General features: G+C 35.3%; 1 protein-coding gene across 1 annotated transcript in view; it reads left to right on the top strand.

Moving 5' to 3' along the window:
- The first annotated feature begins 5139 nt into the window (after positions 1-5139).
- Positions 5140-21426, top strand: part of LOC105209557 (headcase protein) — a 191327-nt gene continuing 175040 nt past the window's right edge. The window contains 1 exon segment of the mRNA XM_054236137.1: positions 5140-8647. Coding sequence (XP_054092112.1) covers positions 6774-8647 — 1874 coding nt within the window. The 5' untranslated portion in view covers positions 5140-6773.

Here is a 21426-nt window from a genome sequence, read left to right as displayed (position 1 = left end):
GATATAGTTAGTTCTTACCAGTAACTCTGAGAAATTCTAAATTTCATGAGCCTAATTTCGAGATCAAACAAGAAAGTTTCGAAAAATTATGTATATAAAGTGTCCCGCAGTATACTGTTCCTCTCTTCCTTCCAATGAGATTTTATTGTTCCCAAACGCTAATTGGACGTTAACAATGTCTGACAATGGATCCCATGAACAAAGTGCGCTCTCAGAAACTATCTCGCTTCTGCTCTTTAGTTGAGAGCTTTCACTTTCTATAGACATTTAAGGGCTTGATAAAATCGGGTAAGGTTTTCTGGATAAATAGTCACCGAAATCTTTCAGAGTTGTGCTCCCAGAAATCTCGCTAGTTTATCATTAACTGTAAAGAACAATTTTTATCCAAAAAACCTGCTCGTGTTGTTATCAGAAACTTGGTCCAAACCCAGTGTATACCTCTACCTCCCTCTAAAATAACATCTGTTAATCTGCCTACAAAAAAAGTACTGTCTCTATAGCCAATAGCGACCTTAACACTTCTTCCATATTTTTGTTTTTTCTTTTGTGTTTTTTGTTTGGTATTTTCCAACCATTGAAATGTATTTTGCAATTTTACTTTCTTGTTTATTTTCGCGCAACTCAGATGTTTGTTAGGCTGTTCGTTCGTACAAATATCAGCGCCAATTTCCACTCAACCATCAACCCGATCTCTACTCCCCAAGCACCGTGCACTGCGTCTCCGGGAGTTACTTGGTCTGCTGCCGTTGATGATGATGATTGCTGGCTGCTTGGCTTGCTTTGCTGCTCGGCCGACTCTGAAGCACATTGGCGTCGTCGCTATTCTAGTGGACCCTTCAGCATAGTGTAAATAAAGGCCAACAAAAGGATCTCGGTCGTGGAGGAGAGTCGAAGTGTGTTAAATGAGAATACTAAAGTCATAACGAACGACTGAACGTGGCTGAGGCAGTGCCGGTGTCGGTGCTTGTGGTTCTGGTTGTGGTTGTGGTGGAATTATGCTATGCACTCACCCATCAACTCACTTAGCTCAATTTGACTCTCATCGCCATTGACTCACTTTGCTATGATCCTCGAGCGTTGGAGTCGAATTGGCAACCACAATGATGGGTTTTCATGCCGCTGAGTGTCTATATATTTATGTTTATATGTATGTACATAATAGCACTCGTTAAATAAATAAGTGTATGTGCGTTTGTATGTATGTATGAGTGTATGAATGCTGTACAACGAGTAGACACAATTCAGAACTATGCCGAGTCGAAATGGAGAGTTCGTCCATGGCGCTGAAGTTGTTGCAGTGGGCTGATGAATATAAACATACCAACATATATACATACTTACATATATACAAACAGCAATAAAACGGAGCCGCGGAGCTCGCTCCAGAGTAGGACAACGAGAGCCAAACAGCACAATGTTTCAAAAACAAAACAGAAAAAGGAAAAAAATTAAAAAAAAAATCTCAAATAAATGTTGATCTGTACATATGTATGTATATATATTTGTATATATGCATGCACATATGTATTTAGTTATCCCAATGCCAATGCCATTATCATGGCATGACTACGACGTCGTTGCTATTTCTCTTCTTGCATTGCTGTTTGTTGATGTTTATTGTTCTCACTGTTCGGCGCAGAAGGGCAGCAAGTACCAGCTCCATGGCTGTGTGGTGGATTGCAAAAACAAAAAACAAGAAAAAAGTGGCAACATTCAATGCGCCAACTTGCCGCTTCTCGTTTGCGGACAAGCCGATACTCTGTTTACTCCACTGCACCCTGTGAATGGCGGCGGCGTTACTGTGGATCCCGCGCCTTTCCCCCCACACACACACACGCACACACAGAGGTGGTGAAAAACCAAAAGCGACAGTGACTGCAAATTTTTAGGTTTTGCTTTTTATGGTTGGTTGCACGAAAGTCAGGAAATATACATACGGCTGTATGTTCTGTACTTGTATCTACGAATTCCCATACCTATTAAATACTTCTCGCATATATTAATATATTTACGTACTAACTAACTAAGTATGTGTGTAATGCTTGTGCATGTTTGAAATGGAAATGATTTTTAATACCTTAATGCCTTTTGCTGTGTCTAGGCATAGTTCGTATCTTTCTATGAACACCATACATACATATGTAAGTGTGTAAGTGTGTTTGCAAAGGAGATGTACATACATAGTAAGAGGTCTGTTACTATACATATAAGATATTATAAATAAGTACATATGTTTTTATTTTCTTAAAAAATATATTTTCGAATTGTTTTTATTTTTATTTTTAAGCATATTTTGAATACATTTTTTTTATTAATAAAAATTGAGAATTTAATACTTAGTAACCACCTTACCCATATATTCGGTATAAAGTCCACTGGATTCTTTTGCATAGCCATTTTCAACGGTTTTCAAGCATAAGTCTGCCGATACTGCTGAAATTTCATGCTTGATATTCGTACGAAGTTCATCAATCGTCGCTGGCTTGTGGGCATAGACCATAGACTTGACGTAGCCCCACAGGAAATAGTCTAACGACGTGTAATCGCACGACCTAGGGGGCCAATTGACTGGAAACGTGAGAAAATACGTTCACCAAACTTGGTTTTCAATAAATCGTTTGTGACATTCGCTGTGTGGCTTGTGGCGCCGTCCTGTTGAAACCACATACTGTCCCAATCCATATCATCCAATTCGGGCCAAAAATATTCGGTTATAATTAAGCGGTAGCGATTCCCATTCACAGTAACGTGCCGATCTTGTTCATCACGGAAGTACGGCCCAATGACGCTGCCGGCCGATAAACTGCACCAAACCGTAATTTTTTCGGGATGCAATGGTGACTCATGGAGTACGTGTGGATTGCTGCCTGACCAGTAATGCATATTTTGCTTATTGACGAAGCCATTTAGCCATAAATGAGCCTCTTCGCTACGTAGAACGTAGCGCTCTTAAAGTTGAGACCATTGACTCCGAATTTCGGTAGTAAATTTTAATAATTTCGACTCGTTGCTGGATCGTATATCTTTCCATAATGAAATGCCAAACCTTACTGAAGAGAAATGTTAAAACAACGGAGAAAAATATGTCGACTTTTGCTGTCCCTATCGGTCTTTGTAGCGTTCAATTTGAAAAACTCTTTATATGAGGGCTGATGTAATTCCTCGACCGATTTCATTAATTTTCAACACCAAGTTACACTATGCCCAAGACTATACGTTCACTTAATTTTGGTAGGATATCTCACATATTAACGGATATATGCGGAATAAAACCCATCGTATTTTTGAAAAACCTATAATCGAATTTGAAACAATTGGAAACATATTCTGATAATTTTATGATTTTTATGAATGAATCTTTTCTGAGCATTTTTGAATACAAAATCATCCTTTTGAATTATGTACCTCAATAAAAATTGGAAACATTTTCCAACGTTGCAGAAAATACCTATTAATTTTAAATTTTTATTCGAGAAAAACCATTTTCTCGCATATTTGAGAAAATCTTTGAGATTTTGACATTCTCAAATTGAGAACAAAGAAAATTTTCATACATATGTATATGAAAAATGTGCCATTTTGTTTGAGAATGGCTATGTTTTCAAATTAAAAAGCATTTGAGAACAAACGTTTGAGATTTGAAATTAAGGTTAATTTTCAAACGCATCTCGATTTGAAAATCAACAAAAATGTTTGTCGGGACTCCATACTGCACATTTCTTACATGTGTAAGATTTGTAGTCGAATATGATCTAAAAAGTTTTTGAAAATTTCTTAAACATCGCCCACGGTTCAGTGCCTCATATTAGAAAAAATATTTCACTAATATTAGGATTGAAATCCAGCCCTTGAGTGATAGCCACTTGTTTTTAAAAGCAAGTTTTATTTCATGGAGAAACTGCAACTCCTTGTAATACATTTGCAATTGGATTCAGGTCTAATGACTGTGGCTGAAAGGTCTTGGAATAATCAGGCTGTCTAGGAAAGAGTGTAAGTATAGTCTGATCAAAGAACAAAACAAAAGAAACGCTTTTTTTTTCATTTGTTTATTTTAACTCTCTTCAAGATTCGTATGTATATTTTGAGTGGAATTAACCTTCAATCCATACATATTTAATTATTTGCCTTTGATTACCTAGTTTTATAATAACCTGATGTGAGTTTCAAAAATGTAACGAATAACTGATTTCAAAAAATACTACACGCTTTAGTAAAACGGTAATGGTTGTTAAACTACAGTTATGAATAAATACTTGAGCAAACAAATATTCCTAATTTTAATAGATATCTTTGAAGATATTAACAGTTAGGAAAGCTAGAAAAAAGTAAATAAAGTAAATCAAAATTGGACTTAATTCTAATGTAATAAATAAATAATATTTTACATACACACATTTATATACAAACATATGTACTTACATATCCAATTCGCTTTTCATATCACAATTCTGCTATTTCGGCCAGTCGGCGCTGCTGCAAACAAAAGCGAAAAATGCAGTCGTCGAATTGAACATTGCGCTGCGTTATACAGTTTTATATAAATATGTACATACAAACATATGTTTACTAACATATAAATATGTGTATGTATTTATATCCACGCTTATGTATATAAACACATAGTCAACACTATCTGCATGCACTGAGTGCCACAGCGAAAATTCTGATTGGAATCATGTGCTTCAAGCCGCTGGAATAGCTGCTCGCGTATGTGCATGTGTATGTGCGTATATACAAATTTACGTTCGGTTGCTTTCTTGCATTTGCACAATTCCAGAGAATGCCGAATGTACGTAAAAATCGTACGCAAAAGAACGTATGAACATTTTATTCTCAGCACTTTTCGTGGCAGCGCAGCTGGCAGCGAACCGGCAAGTTGAAACGTGTTGTTTTTGTTGTACAATTTTTGCCGGCTATGTTTTCTGCAATATTTTGAAACGAAAAAAGCAACACAATATCGCTATCTCCTTTTCACAGCATTCGAAATGGTATGACAAACTTGCTGGGAACAGCACGAACTTGTTATATGTTGCAGCTCGATGCTTTGCAGCGACGTAACAGAAAAATTTAGCAGTTGCTGCGCAGACTGTTATCAGAGCTTTATTGTTGCTATTCTATTGGCAATTGCTTTATAATTTCGTTTTGTCAATGCTCTTGCGCGTGTTTATCTAGCATTTCGTACATATTTTCATGTTTACCGTACACAATCAAGCGCAGACATGCATAAACACGTTCTGTCAATATTAACGTTTTGTGTTGCGTCGCGGTTAGCTGCGGCTGCGACTGTTAAAAGTGTTTGCCGTTGAACATTTTGAACGAACTTGTTGCTCGGCAGCGAACATCAAACTTGAACCGTTTTTTATTTTGAAATTTTCTGTGCGAACGGAGCTCACGCCGACAAAGTTGCCAACAAATGGAAATAGTTTAAATTTCGCTTTCTGCTGAACAAGTTGTGTTACGATTTAGAGCGGAGTGTGTTGTTCATAGTGTGTCAGCAGTGAAGTAGCTGAAAGAAATAAGTAAAAACTACAAAAGTGTTAGAAAAATAAACAGTAAGCATAGTGAACGGAAAATTCGCAAGTTCTGCCGATTGTAGCAGAACAAAAAATAAAAACATATAGAGTAATTGACGAAACCGTATAAGTAATTTTTGGCGAAATGTATTAGCTTGCCATATACGAATTTCGAAAAATATTCTACTGCGAGAAACGCAAAGAACAAACGATATAAGTTCGCCGTGTTCGCCTATTGACATTTTTAAACTTTGTAATTAGAAAAACTTAAATTTGAAAATGGTTAAATTGTTTTGATCATTCCCTTTTTAATAGCCGCGAAACTACAATCGACGACCATTTATGTGATTCCAAGCGCGAGCAACGAAAGTGAATGATAGGAAGTGTCAAAATATGCAAATTGGTTTGTTTTCGCCGAATTTACGGTCAACTCGTCAATTCTTATTGGAATGATTCTTACAAGTAGCAGCCGTTCGTGAGAAAAAACTACATACATATATGCAAAGCTAAAAGGCTAACATAAATAATTGAAACTAAACTCAGGAATCCACTTGGATACAAATAAAACTATTAACAGAAAAATTATGAACTATATATATGCGCGTTTAAAAAATCCTTTCGGAGTTTAAAATAAAATTGCGTTATTTTATTATCGAAAATAATTAAAACTCAAAAAATGGATTGCTAATATTCATATAACATAATTAAAAAGTTGCAATGTTTTGATAACAATATAAAGCGATTTAAAAAATATAACTTTTGATACACAACACAAATTTTATAAGCAAAAAAATAAAAAGAAAAATACGTTTTCTGGCAAGGATTAAAAAAAAAATCGGTCTAAAAAATAAATTTTGCGAAAAGCCATTTTTTATAACACATTTCAAACATAAATTATAATTGGAATAAACGAACAAAATACATTTTGAAGAAAATAATACCCAACCATTCAAAAGCATTTATACATTTGTGTATTTATAATAAATAAACTATTATAACATAAAAACTAAAAAATAAATCAATTTAAAAATCCAGCCCACAATAACAAACAACTTAAAAAAAATTAAAAACCCAATAAAGCATAACTAAAAAGGAAGTGACCAAAATATTTTTCCAACATGAAAGAAAATCATGCATCCCCTTAAAAAATAAAAAAAATAAATTTTAATTGTGAAAAAGAATTTATACCAATACATTAAATTTTGGAAAAAATAAAATTACAAAGAAACATTGAAAAACGACAAGCTATTAAAATTATAAATGCTACTTATGGCGCCACGTCGTGATAGCAATAGCGCCAACAGCAGCTCGAATATTTTAGTACAACATCAATTACAACAAGCCCAACAGCAGCAACAACCGCAACAAAATCAGCAACAGATTCACGCATTTTTGTACTCTTCATCCTTATACAACGGAGCCAATTTATTTGACTCCAATAACGGCTCCAACTTGATCACCAACATCCCCGATAATATCAACAACAATTTGAATAATAGTAGCAACACCAACAATAATAACAGTATCAACATGTCACCCATGCAAACGGGTAATCTGACACATGCAACGCTAAATGGTACTACGGGTGCTGGTGGCACAAACTCCGGCACACAGAATGGCCACCACCCACATCATGTCGTCAGCAATATAAGCAATAATAATAATATCAATAATAATGTGAACGGAAATGTTAACGGTAATATGCATGATCAATATACACGCTGTTGTTATCCAAATGGTGAATGTTTAAAATTGGACGCCTGCCTGATTGCATTGGACGATCTAAGTGATGCTGTGCGTGTGCTCTGCAATAATGAGAATTGCAACATGGGACAGTATATGCATCGCGAATGTTTTGAGGCGTGGGAGCAAGCTGTGTTGGTGACACTCAAGACTATGGGACGTGCACGTTCGTGGTCTGATCGTCAGCGTACACAAAATTTGTGGACCAAGAAGGGATACGATTTGGTGTATAAGGCATGTGTATGTAAATGTGGGCATGGTCATATACGCAAAGACCTTGAGTGGACACCACCAGTGCAAAAATCAAGTGCAACACTCAACGGCGGTCAGTTTAGTAATGTGAATGGTAATTCGACAGCTATTAATGGTGTTGTTGGTCAACAGCGTGTGCTCTTGGTCAATGGTGGCAATGTCAATGGTATTGGTAGCAATTCCGCAGAGGATGATGATAAGAAGAAGAAGAAGAAACGCAATCGTAACAATGGTTCAAAATCCGCATTGACAGCGGTAAATACGAATGGGATCGCCGCAAATGGCCAACAACAGCAAGTTCAATTGTCACCAGCAACGGCACAAGCTCAACAGCATACGTTGCAACAACAACACCAACCAACGCTAGTTGCTAATCAGCAGCCACAACAACAACAACAACAACAAACGCCAAATTCTATGCTTAATGGCCAACAGAATGGCAACGGAAATATTAGCAATGGCATTAGCGCCATATGCACCACCAATAATGTCAGCAAAATTGCTGGTAACTCAACTACCGCTAATAACGCCATCAATACAATAATTTGCAACAACAATAATAATCAAATCTCAGCTTTGAATAATACGAGTGTTGGTGTTATTGGCTCTGGTTTGCATAACAACAACAACAGTAGCAACCTACAACAGCAGCAGCAACAACAAACGGTCGCCTCTTTGAATAATATTTTGGGTCTAGATTTGCGTGCTCGCGCTGACAGTTTGTCATCGAGTGGTGGTGGTGGCAGTGGCTCCACATCGCCCTCAGCCTCCCACTCAAGCGCCGATATTTCCATTTCGCCCATACACCACCATCAACAACAGCAGCAGCAACAACAACAATTGCAACAACATCAACAAAATAATTTGCAATTGCAACAATACCAACAAAATTTGTTGCAACAAAATAACCTAACAAAAAGTATTTTGAATGGTGCATTAAACGGCTGCGTCGACACAATCCAACGTAGCAGCAACGCACTGTTGGCGGCTACACAGTCACAGCCTGCGGGCACACCAATTGTAGGTGGCATTGGCGCCGTAAATGGATTAAATGGGTTGAAACAATTGAGTGTTTACGATCAACATTTGGTGCAGCAGCAAAAGAACAAGGAGGTCGAACTCTATTCGGAGCGTGTGCGGTAAGTTTGAAAAATACAAAAAAAAAATCATGAATGCATATTGTACATTTTTTTACTGTGAAAATATTTGCGTGGTCGGCAGTTCATAATTGCATGTGTTCCCTGTGATGCAATCAAAATTCGTTATATTTTTTTTGTGAACAAGTTTTATCAATTTGTATTTCGGAAATAAAATAAATTAGCATACATTAATTCTTGACACTCTACTCAAGCACAATTATCTGGGAGAATCGCAAGCGCTATGTGTTTTATTGTTTTGTTCGTGTCACTGACTAATTTTAATTGTTAACAACAGCTGAAAAAATATAAACAGTGCTTGGTATGTGATAAAAAACCGAAATGTTTTGCAAAATTATTAATATTTTTAATTCCGGTGATAAAGAAAAAAATATTGTGCTGCTGTTGCTGTTACTAAATATAGCTTAGGATATATTTGTCCAATGTGCGCTTTAGAATATATCTATATTTTTTTGTTTAAATTCTATTAATGTTGAAATTATGCCTGAGCCATAAGTAAACATGTGAAAATTGAAATATGGGAAGCTGGCTATATAAGTAGCTATTGTCAGCTGTAGTGTAAATTTTCCATTTTAATTGTTGCTTTCAATTGAAAATCTCTCAGCTAAATTTTTCCTTAACGTCAAACTTCGAATTGTCAGCGCTTTAGCATATTTTTTTTATCGCAACGCGCGTATTCCAGCTGTGAAAGATCGTTTGTGCTGTCGCGTTTAGCGCCAGCTGTGCAAGATCTTCTATGCTAGATCCACCCTCAACAAACGCCTTCTTCCATAAACAATTTTCGATTTTTAATTTTTTTTTTACTTTTGCAATTTTTTCACAATTAAATTTCATTTCCTTCCAAAAACTTGGAGTCAAAAACAATTTGTGAAAATGTGTTGAAGACAAGAATAACAAAAACAACAATCACAGCCGCGTGACTGTTTGGGAATTAATTATAATATATTTTTGTTGGTTTCTGTTTTAATTCATGCTTCGACGCGTCCGGTTTTGTGAATTTTCGTTTTTCTTATTTTTTTCTTCTGATTTTTTGGAATCATAAGTAGTTTAGTGGTTCTTTTACAAATTGACGCATAAACAAAAACAATCAAAAAAATATGCAAAACAAGCAACCAGCCTACATTTGCGCAACAACAACAATAACAACACTTTTGCTATATTGTAGTGCTTTATTATCTTTTGTTCTTCACTTTTAAAGTTTTGTGCCGTTTTTTTCTCATTCTATTCGCCTATGAATTAGTTTGCGCCTCTATTTTCAAGGCCATTTGTTATTGTTGTGCTTACAATTTCGTGTTTTCTTTACACTATTTTCGTACAATTTTGCGGGTGTTATATGTTAGAAATGAAATCTCTATCACTAAGTGCTTCCAAAAATATAACATTTTAAATAAAAAAAAATTAAATATTTTTTAATTTGAAATTTGAAAAAAAATAACAATCTGTTTCAGTATATAAAACCTAGAAAATTACGCAAATGTGTTTTCTTAATTATGTGCTTTAATTTAATGTAATTATTTATTATTACAATAAATTCGTCTTTAAAAAAATACTAAAAAACTTGACTTCATAAAAGTATCGACTTCGTACTTAAAACACCGCTACTATTTCATTACTCACCACTCGCCATTTGTATTTGTGTCTATCAATTAAACGCCGCGCGCTATGTATTAGGTAAAAAACTATTAATATTCTATTAATACCCCACCCACCGTCGCTGATATGTCGTCACCCATTTATTCGCCAATCTGGCCGGCGTTAAGTTCTAGTCGTTATGTGAACTCTATCACGTTCTCTATTTACACTTTTATACGCATATGTCTGTCTACTCACTGCCGTAGACTTGTATATGCACATCAACAACAAAGAGTGTTCATTGTGCGCGCTTATTGTGCCCACATTCGCTTTTGTGAAAAAGAATAATTTTAAATAAATTGTATATGCTAATTGCTTGATTTTGCTTTGAGCAGCTTGGACGATACAAAAAAAAAAATAAAAATAATAAATAAAATAAAATTTTACGGGAACCACAATAAACAAATGTTGTATGTGTGCATATTTTTTATTATTTTTGTATATTTTTTTTAATACAAGCCTCTAAACTCTTATCACTGCTGTTTGTTATTTTCTCACACTTTCAAGTTTATATTAAATTTTTCTTTTATTAATAATTTATTTTTTTTTTTTATAAAAAAATCTTTCGCTTTTTTTACTTTCGTCTTTATCGCTACACTCGTTTCTCGTTCGCAACAAAGTACTCTCAGCGTTTGCCGACGCACACATCGTCACAACACGCTGTATCTCCTGCTCACCTTGTTAATTATTTTTTTTATTTTATTTTTATTTTTCTTTTATTTTTTATTATTTCTCTCTTTTATTTTTTATTATTTTTATTTAAAATTGGCATTATTAATTTGCTGTTTTCATATTTGCTTTTCTTGTTCGCTGTTATACACGTGGCTTCGATATGCCAAAAATTAAAAAAAAAAATAAAATAAAAATAAAAAAAAATATACCGGCATTTACAATTGCACTCAATTCCTTTCCGCTGCTTTGCTGATAAATGCCGCTTTTGTTGATAAACAAATTTGTTTTTATACTCCATTCAAAGTGGACCGTGTTGGCGTGTAGTATATAAATTATGTGTTAATAAACCCAGTTTCTTCCGGTTTTATTCATACTATTTCCCGTGCGCCCACTTTCACTTCCTTCAAATAATTCTTATCTTATTATAAGCAATTTTTGTATTTTTTATGCCACTTCACTCGTACTCATGGCCAAGGTCATTGCTGGCGTTAGCAGCTGCTCAAAATCAACGATCAATTATGCTTGCTAATTATTTAATTATTCTATTTGCTTTTCGGTTTTCTACAAATTTTTATTCTGGAAGCGCTTTCAAGCTTTCTTAGATAATTGTTTGTTTTTTGGGTATACAGTGTTGCTCAAAATATTAAGAACGCCAAACCGAAATGCTCTATAGAAAGCTATTCTGGAAAAAGAAAAAGAAATTTAATATTTTTATGTACAAGTCCAGCTATTAATTCTTTAAACTCGTACAAGTCCTCAGAAAACGAAGAAAATTTTCGAAAATAATTGTTATCTCCAAATTTTTTTTTTTAATTATTTTACTGATTATTCTGAAATTATTTTTCACAATTTGACCGCAGGTTAGTTTATCTTCACTTCTTATTTTTTTTTTTAATCTGAGATTGATTTCTCGAAATGCGGAAGTTCTTGTCCGTTGTGCTCTTGTGTTTTTGTCACTCAAAATTTATTAATTCCATTTTAACGGACAATAAGTTAAATAGGGAAAAAATTAAACTGATTTTCGAAAATAAATTTCCTGAATTACCCTTAGATAGTACCACCACAGCTAGCTGATAAAGCTCACACAGTTTTCTAAAAAAATAAAAACTATAATCCAATCAATAAACTTTAATCCAAACCACGCTCAAAGGCAAGTCAAGTGTTCAAATTAGTCCTTAAAACGGTAAATCTTTCATTTATTACCGCGCCAAGCCGCCAACCAATTACGCGCTTATATGATAAGTTACGCTGGCTGACATTACGTCGAACAAACCAAAAACAAAGCAATGATGGGAAAGTGACAGAAAAAACGGTTTATGTTATAATATTTCACTTCGAATTGCGTTTCTTCTTTCTCCACAATTTACCACGCAGCCTCAATTGCCAGTGTCTTTGCAGTCATTATCGTTACGGCATCGTCATCATAATCACAATCACAATTGCTTGTCGCAACCGCCACCGTCGCCTCTTCCACTGCTGCTTTTGAGAATGCAAGTTTTAATTAAAACCAACCAACTCCCACACACACAAACGCGCCAAATAAGTCGATACGCAGTCAGTCAGACAGACAGACAGATAGACCGGCAGCCGCCTAGTGCACATACACTGAAGGCAATTGCCTCCCTGCTGTTGTTGCTATTGCCCAAGTGTTACGTGCAGTAAGTTGTCGGTTGGCGCGCTTTTCTCAACTTCTTTATTGCTCTCCACGCGTACATACATATTTATATTTATATGCATTTATTTATAATGGTACCACTCATGTCTGCCACGGTACTCTGTCTACATTTGCTCTATGGTCTCTATGTGCATCCATCGTTCTGCTTTTCGTTAGCGTCTAGCTTTGTTATTCTATTCATCCATCTATCTATCTATCTATCGTTGTTTTGCTCGTATTCTGTCTGTCAGTCAGTTTGACAGTTAGTCAGATAATTGACTACAAAAACAACAATACTGTCTTCATTGAAGTTTTATATCTTATTACCAACATTTCGTTCTGAAGTTCTTATGCTTCCGCTCTGCTTGAGTTTTATAGTAGCAGCTCATTGTTATTTTTGTCTTAGTTTTATTTTTGTTTAATTTTTATTTTTATTCTTATTTTCGTTTTTTACTTTTTGAAATCATTAGTCGCAAATGCTTTTAACGTGACATCAATGCATTCGTTTGGAGCAGCTTATGTCATTTCCGCTTTCTTGCTTGAGAAAGTTTCTAAATGCAACTAAATGATTTTTACAAGAAACAAAAATGAAATGTATTGTATTATTGCAAGTTTTTGTTTTTTTTTGATCGTGAAAGCTTTGCAGGACAGAAAAGCTTAGCTGTGCATGAAAGCTTTCCGTCATTTGATAGCTATATTGCAGCTGAAAGCTACATTGCATTTGAAAGCTTTAAAGTAAGTGAAAGCTTTAAAGGAGGTGAAAGCTTCCGAGGTCATAAAAGCTTAACTGTGAGAAAAAGCTTTTCCATATTTCAAAGCTTTATTTGGTATGAAAGTTGTGAAAAAAATGTGAAAGCTCCTCAAAACAAGAAAGCTTTCAAAGTCATATATATTCTTATCTGCACTACTTTGAAGATTTTTCAATCAATTGCATTTTAATCCCAAACCCAAATGGAATTAACTTTATTTCAAATAAAAATTTAATTTTAGTTGGTATGAAAGCTTCAATGAAAGTGAAAGCTCCTCAAAACATGAATGCTTTCAAGTCATATAAATATATTGTTATCTGCACTACTTTGATGATTTTTTAACCAATTGTAAAAAACAAGCCCAAAAGGATTTAATTTTAGTTCAAATCTTGTCACTAACTAGAAAATGGCTCGAGGTAGACAAAATCAAAAAGCTTTACTAAACATGCAACAGCAAATGAAACTATTAGAACTTCATTAATTATCGACAAAAATACATACATAACGTTATATGCACTGAGTGAAACGCTATTCAACGTGACTAGGGAGTGACATTGACCGAGACCGAGACAAGCATTATCTGTAAAGCAAATGATTGAGCAAACGGTTAGCTTAGTCAAATAGGGCTCTGAAAGGACAGCGGATTAATTGAATGAAAGTAGACAAATCAAAGAAACGAGAGTGTGATTTACTGGTTAGTTAGCTGGTATATTTCATGTATATATATATGTCATTACGAACAACACGAAGCACTGATAACAAATTAAGCATGAAAACCGCAAGAAATAACAGCAAAATCAACGGAATATATGTAAAATGAGTATAAGCAGATAAACAATGTGCCATAAAGGGTCGCTGAATGGAGAAATTACACGAGAATTTAACGGCAGGAAGTAGCCGACAAGCCGGACAGTGGCTTTGGTGCCAAAGGCGCGCAGCAAAATTGGGTTACACAGTGTGTTGTTTTTTGCCAAATATTGAGCATTGTTCCATAGAGAGTAGGCATGTCTGTTGGTATGTGCAATGTCATGCAACTTTGATTTCGCCCGCGATTTTGTGGACTTCAATGGACAAAATAATGGCATCGGCGGGTCATTTGGTGTATGCTGTAAAGCGCTTGGCGGCCGCCCAGCGGCAACACGCAAATGTGCTCAGCAGCAGAAGCAGGAGCTGGAGCTGGAGCAGCACCATCACCACAGATAATGTGCAAAATGCAAAAGGGTCCAACGGCTATAGTCGTAAATCACCCGAATGTAGCCATTGACATTCGACATGCCAACTCAACTGTTTCGCTTAGATACTGTTGTTGGCTGCTGCAGTGCACAGCAGGCTGCCACATCACTGCACGCATGCGGCAAGTACATATGCACATATGAGGATACATGAACTCGCTGGCTGTGATGGGGCATAAATGCATTTTGCTGTTGCAATGCAATGCAATAAAAACAGTAACTGTGTGCAAACAACAGTAATGCAGACAATTTTGCATATTCAAGTTCAGTGTACAAGCGAAGAGGGCCACATGCAACTGGCAACTGCCAACTGCCGGTTGCTGTCTGTTGTCTGCGCTCGTTGTCATGCAATGGTTGCCAATGGAGATATAAAGCATCAAAGTTGCAACAAAATGGGCTAATAAAAGCCGTGTGGCAAACTAAACACACGCACACACACACACTCACACTGTGTGCCACAACGTTAGTTGAAGATGAGAGCTTTTCATTGGCGACAATGCTGCTGCTACTGGTGGGGAGTGTTGCAAGCAATTGCTGGTTGAAATGCAATTTTATAAAATCCGCAAACATAAACACATCACACTGCGACGCTCAGCGCTCAGACACATTTGTAAACAAGCGCACACGACCCACGCATGTTGTTGGGCCAACTCCCACACACATTCAGTTATTCATGCCACATGCAGTCAGTCATTCATTCTTCATTCGCACTAAAAGGGCTCATTTTAATAGATTTCAAATGGGGTGTGTTGCTGCAAATGCAATTGCAATTCGCAGTTTACTCTTCTTCTTTTTTTCTGCATCGCATATTTCTTCAAAAGCTTCATGCAAGTTCTCTGTTGCAACGGCTAACCTCCTCTCCCTCTGTCAATTTTGTGTGTTCAACTGTCGATGTTATGACTGTTTCTTTGTCAGTTTAGTTGTCTCACTCGCTGTGTGAAAATTGTACTCACATTTTACTGTAGTTACCATTGTATACGGTTGCCCAGTAAGCTCTTTTGATTGATTAAAATGAATTTTAAGTTATATTTGAAGTGAGTGATATATTGATTATGAAATTTTTGATTTGAAACTAAAATAAACTGAAATTTGACAAAACTTCCAGAAGTAAAAACATACAATCTCACAAGATTTTACACAAATTTTGGGTTTTTGAAATTTTTTATAGAAATAAAAAAAAATTTTTTTTATACATTTCCAAAAAAATCAAAAGATTTTAATATTTTATTGGAAAACTATTGTATTGTTCGCTCGGAAACAATGCTTATATTCTCTCAAAGAACCCTCATCTCAACTTTTATTCTTAAAACTTCTGATTTAAAGAGCATTTTAGATAATTATGACAGTAAATTTGAGTGGAGTTTATTTAACAGCTCAGTAAATCCGCAGAAAATTAAAAAAAAAATTGTTAATTTTTCGTGATCTTTGCAAAGAACATGCGAGAGAATGCTTCAAAACAGCAAAATTTAATTAAAAACGCTAAAATTTTTTCGAAAAAATTAAGAATTTCTTCTTTTTCGGTTCTAATAGGGCTGTTTCGGTTCTAATAGGGATTATGTAGAATTTATCAAACATAAAATAATAAAAAAAAATTATACAAATGATGATAATGCATTTATTTTTTCAAATATGACGAATTTTGAAAAAAAGTTAAAAAAATTGAGATTTAAATCAGCAAATGGTAAAAATTGAGCATATAGAGAGTTCATTAAAGTGACCAAAGCTTTTTATTTGACTATAGGAGTTTATAAAAGTTATACCAGTTATTTGTTCGATTCGCTATTCAACAAAACAAGTTCAATTCAACACAACAGATTATATGGAGATCTTATTAAGAGGTATAACAGTTTGTTAGTTGATTATACCAGTCTATGAGAGTTATATCAGTTGTTTGTTCGATCCACTATTCAATAAAACAAGTTCAATTCAACACAACAGATTATATAGAGATCTTATTAAAGTGGCATAACAGCTTGCTATTCAATTATAACAGTCTCTGACAGTTATACCAGTTGTATGTTCCATTCGCTATTCAATAAAACAAGTTCAATTCGACACAAGATAGTATATAGTACATTACATAGTGCCATAAATGCTTGTTAGTTGATTATACCAGTCTAAGAGAGTTATACCAGTTGTTTGTTCGATTCGCTATTTCGCAAGTTTTGGCAAATCGAATCTCCTTTTATAATGGTCCATTTTAAAATTGTTAGTGTAGTATGTTTCATGAAAAATAATTGAATTTCCTAGCTTTTTGCACTGCCTGAAACTCCAATAAAATTTGCTTAAAAAATAATTAGAAGTCAAAAGCCAATGTAAGTAAGTTTATTGTTGTAAATAAATTAGCTATACCTAAGCAAAAAAAAGTTGCAACTGCTGGCTCACTGGGTACCAAGTACTGCTACATATTTTAGCTGCAGCTGCGCCAGGCGCCCTTCACATGCACATACATACCTATTATTGCAACATAAAAGAGGAAATTGGATAAATGTTACATACGAAACTGTCGCTTTTTATTGTCAATTTTTGTTGTTGTGGTTGTTTTTAGGTTTTGTTGCCACTGCCTTGCTGCCACCACGCTATTGTATGCATGCATGAGGCAACCAGACAAACATACAAATGTACAATTATGGGCATATGGAGTTGTTTGCAAAAGCTGTCGGCAATGCTGCAGCAGCTGCCATTGTCGACTTGGCAGGAATGCTTGCTACATGCATGCATGCATATGCGAGTGTGTATGTATGTAAGCGATAAAGTGCTTTTGTAGTTGTTATGGAGTGTCATTGCAGCGCCGCTTTGTTGTTGTTGGGGCTAGTTGAGGCACAGCACAATATTGATTGCAATTTTCTGGCTGGCACGGGCGACAAGCCATAAAAGCCTAAAGTCACACAGACACACACACACACTTTGCAGGACTACAACAGGCGAGGACTATGTGTGGGTGTTTGCGGTACTCAGTCTGTTGGTAGTTGGCGCATAAAGCCGCTTAGCCATGCAACAACAACAACAGCAGCAGCAATGTGTAGTGTATAGAAAAAAGCAAATATTTTGAATAAAAGCGAAAAACTGCAGCTTTGCAACACAGCATAAAGCCTTTCAAGTGCAAGCGCAATTTGAAGTGTGTACACGGAGTTGGAGTTGGAGTTGCATGCATGCATACATACATACGAGGCATGTGGCATTGTCCGTTGGCAATGAAAATTGCCTCTGCACGGACATATATTACATACATATAGCGTTTGTATGTATTTATATGTGCAACTGCTATGTTGTTAAGGTCGTATAAGTTGCATGTGGCAAGCAGTGAACAGCGGGTGTGCGCCTACAAATATCCAACAGTAGTGCCACTGGTTAGCAGTGTTGTAGCATTAGGTGCCCAGCTTTTTTTTTGCCCACATTTGTAAGGTAGCCTCAGAAAAGTTTAACTATAGCTTTGTTGTTGTTGTAATTTCTATTGTTGTTGTTGTAATTTGTTTGAATTTCTGCTATCTCGACGCAAACAAATTCACCAAACACCCGCTTTTCAATGTTTCTACCCAATGTTGTTGTATATTCACATTCATTGCCATTTACACAAGCCTATATACTGTATTTTAAATACATATTTACATACATATATAAAACTTTAATCTTTAACCCAGCAGTAAATTTGTGCGTTTAGTCTATTTTTAGTGTGTCTAAGGTGAGCCAACTATTGCTGAAGGCATTGAATGAAGCATATTAAGACCACATAAAACAACAACAACAACAACATTGAGATATATATTAGGTCTACAACTTTGCTTCCGCCATTTTTTTTTTGGAAATTTAAGTTTTTTTTCTCTTAGGACAGCCTCACCGTACGTATCCGAAAGCATTCGATGAGCCTCAGTTGCACTTGGGAATTAAAAAAAAAAGCAAAATTTCCCGCAAATGTCGAGAATTCGGCTCAAAAAGTGACATTTTCAGTTGAGAATAAGTTTGGGATGAAAACAGATCTCTACAAATATTTTTTTGCATTAATGTTGGCACAAATGTCCAAGATCGATATAAAACGATATAATCGATTTAATCGATATCTATTGCAAAACGGCGGAACAAAGTTATAGACCTAATAATTTACTAAATTTTATGTTTAAACCGCTCAAAATAGCTCTCCTACCCTTTGGATACTTCCAAGCAAGAGCAAGTGGCATGAACTTGTCTCTTAATTTATTTATCGTTACAATTGAGTTTTCATGCTAACAGCTATAGTACAACAAGTCTTGATAACTGGTGCATCCACACATTTTACTACTGGGTTATGCCACTGTTTCCAGTTACTTTGTTGCATGCAACTGATTGTGGCGCATTTTAATTTGCAATGTCATCCAACTGCTTGCATATATCTTTTGTCTGCATATTTTTGTTGGCGTGGGTGGTGACCCAGCATTTCTCTGCTCCTCTGTGGCACGAATGATACGTTTTTCTCTGGCGGCTTGTGCTCGCCTTTGTTGCACACCGCATGTTGCTGCTACATTCATATTTATTAGCATATTCATATGATGTGCCTCTGGTCGTAGTGTGTTTGTAAAAAAAAAAAAAAAACAACAACAACAACAACACAAAAAGCGAGACAAAATAAACAATTAAGTTAAACATTATATAGCGTTGGCTGGTGAAGTTTTTAATTATATTTACTATTACCTGCCTTAAATATTCAAATATGTTGCCATATGTATGGCTGAGGTTGCAAAAAGTTTGTTGCATGCCACATTATATTACTACTTGTGTGTGCGTCGTAAAACTTATTGGTTTTTGCAAGTCAGAATATTCGGTTTAATATAATCTGTTATGAACTATTAAGGTTATGTTGTTGTTGTTGTTGTTATATACTTAATGTTTCTTCGAAGAGGCTGTGAGTCTCTTTTTTGAAATAATTTCTTAAAGCTTCAATAAGTCTGCTGTTTTATAGGCGAGCGAAATATTAAATTAATTTTATTTTATTAAAATTGCATTTAAATACAGTGCTGTGCAGTGAAATAGGTAAATAAGTTTCGAAATTGCTGAAATCTGAAAAAATATGGTTTAAGTGTGTTCAGAACATAATTTTTTATCAGAAAAAGCCATTAATATCTTTAAATTTTAATCAAAAGCATGTTTCTATTTTAATGCACAACACTGTAATTTACAAAGTTTATATTTCAGATTATTTTATACACTCATCAGCGCCATTTTTCCAGTTTTCACATTTAATTTGTTGCCTCGAATGTGTTAATAGACCCGCTAATAACCCCTAACCCCCTCTTGCTCCCGGTTGCAATTTCTGTTTCTGCACTGAAACTTGCGTCTGCAATTTAAATTGTCTGAAATTTGTAGTCATCACTGACGCACTTCATCATCATCAATGTCAAATGCAATGACTTCAGTTAGACCATAGTGGATGCACAACACAGCAACAGCCGGAACGCAATGAAATCAGCCAACATGTGATCACCAGAAGGCAGTCAAGTATGGCTGACTAAATGACTGACCGAGGCGTTGACTGACAACAGCACCAGCCTATATGCATGTGCAGATAAAATATGTTTGTGTATGACTCCATGTTCCAGCAGACAACTTCAGTGTCATTGCGCGCTTATAGTAATTATGCCAACTCGCTTCATCCGCTCGTCACTTTCGAGTCACAGCGCAGTTTAACTGCAGGCGCTTTTCGAAGTTGAAGAGCGAAAATAAATGTCACTGGGGTTGGACTGCCATGGGAACATATAACTGAAATTATGACTAGTTTCGTGACTGGTCTCAAAGTGGTTCTCAAGTTAGTCTTTTGACTTCGACTACTTTTGATGTAGACTCTATAATTTCTTATTTGATATATAATATATATGAAACTGGTTTATTTATTATATTGTTTCTAAATTTGGTTCCTCGTTTATCAAAGAATTTCAAAGAACCACTGTTGTCCCAACTTGGACCAGTTCTTTCCATTGTTGCAATTGGTTCATTTTATTGCTGCTTTTTCCTTCAAGTCATTTGCTTAACCACAGCTGCAGGCCATTCATTTGACTGTTGCGTTGATTGGTTGACTTCTGTTTTCTTACATTTCATTAATTTAAGAAGTTTTGTTGTTTTTGTAATTTTTTGAAACTGTCATTTTATGACTCAAATTGCATACGATTGCTGGCGAAGCGCAGCTTATATCATTTTGGGCATCAGTCTTGAGGTTTGATTGCTTTATGAAATGCAATTACAGTAGTACATCGATAAACTGAACCAAAGTAAAACAAAAATTAAAAAAAAAATAATGATTAAATTTTTTATCAATGCTGAATCTGATTTTTTTTTGGTTTTTATTTTAAATTTGAAATTTATTTAATTTAATAACAATGTTCTATTTAGCCAGGTTCCACAGTATAGGGTATATTTTTGATATTTTAGGGTTACCATTACAGTTTTTTGGGCTTATCTGCTAAGGATAATCTCGCATTGCAACCGCATAGCCGGCAATTAACCTTTGCAGTTGCCGAAAATGCAACAACAACAACATATTAAGTGTTTAAAGAGTGCAGAAGAGTAGTGTAGTGTGCGGTTGCTGAATGAAAGCTGTCTGTCTGCAGCATATAAACGTAAATTATTGCTTTTTCGCTGTTTTTGTTGTATTTGGTTCGCACCCATTCCATGTCCCTGGCAATGGCTGTTGCTGGTGCAACACTAAATTTCTTGTTGTTGTTTTTGGTTGTGGCATGTTTTCTCTTTTTCGGTAAATTAATAAATTTCATGCAATTGACATATTTTGCAGCAAGTAGCCGGTACGATTTATACGGAGGCAATAACAATAACAACAACTGTCACAAGTGGAAGAAA

The sequence above is a fragment of the Zeugodacus cucurbitae genome, chromosome 2 (assembly GCF_028554725.1).
Source record: "Zeugodacus cucurbitae isolate PBARC_wt_2022May chromosome 2, idZeuCucr1.2, whole genome shotgun sequence".
Taxonomy (NCBI): Eukaryota; Metazoa; Arthropoda; class Insecta; order Diptera; family Tephritidae; genus Zeugodacus; species Zeugodacus cucurbitae.
This window is presented reverse-complemented; position numbering and strand designations above follow the sequence as displayed.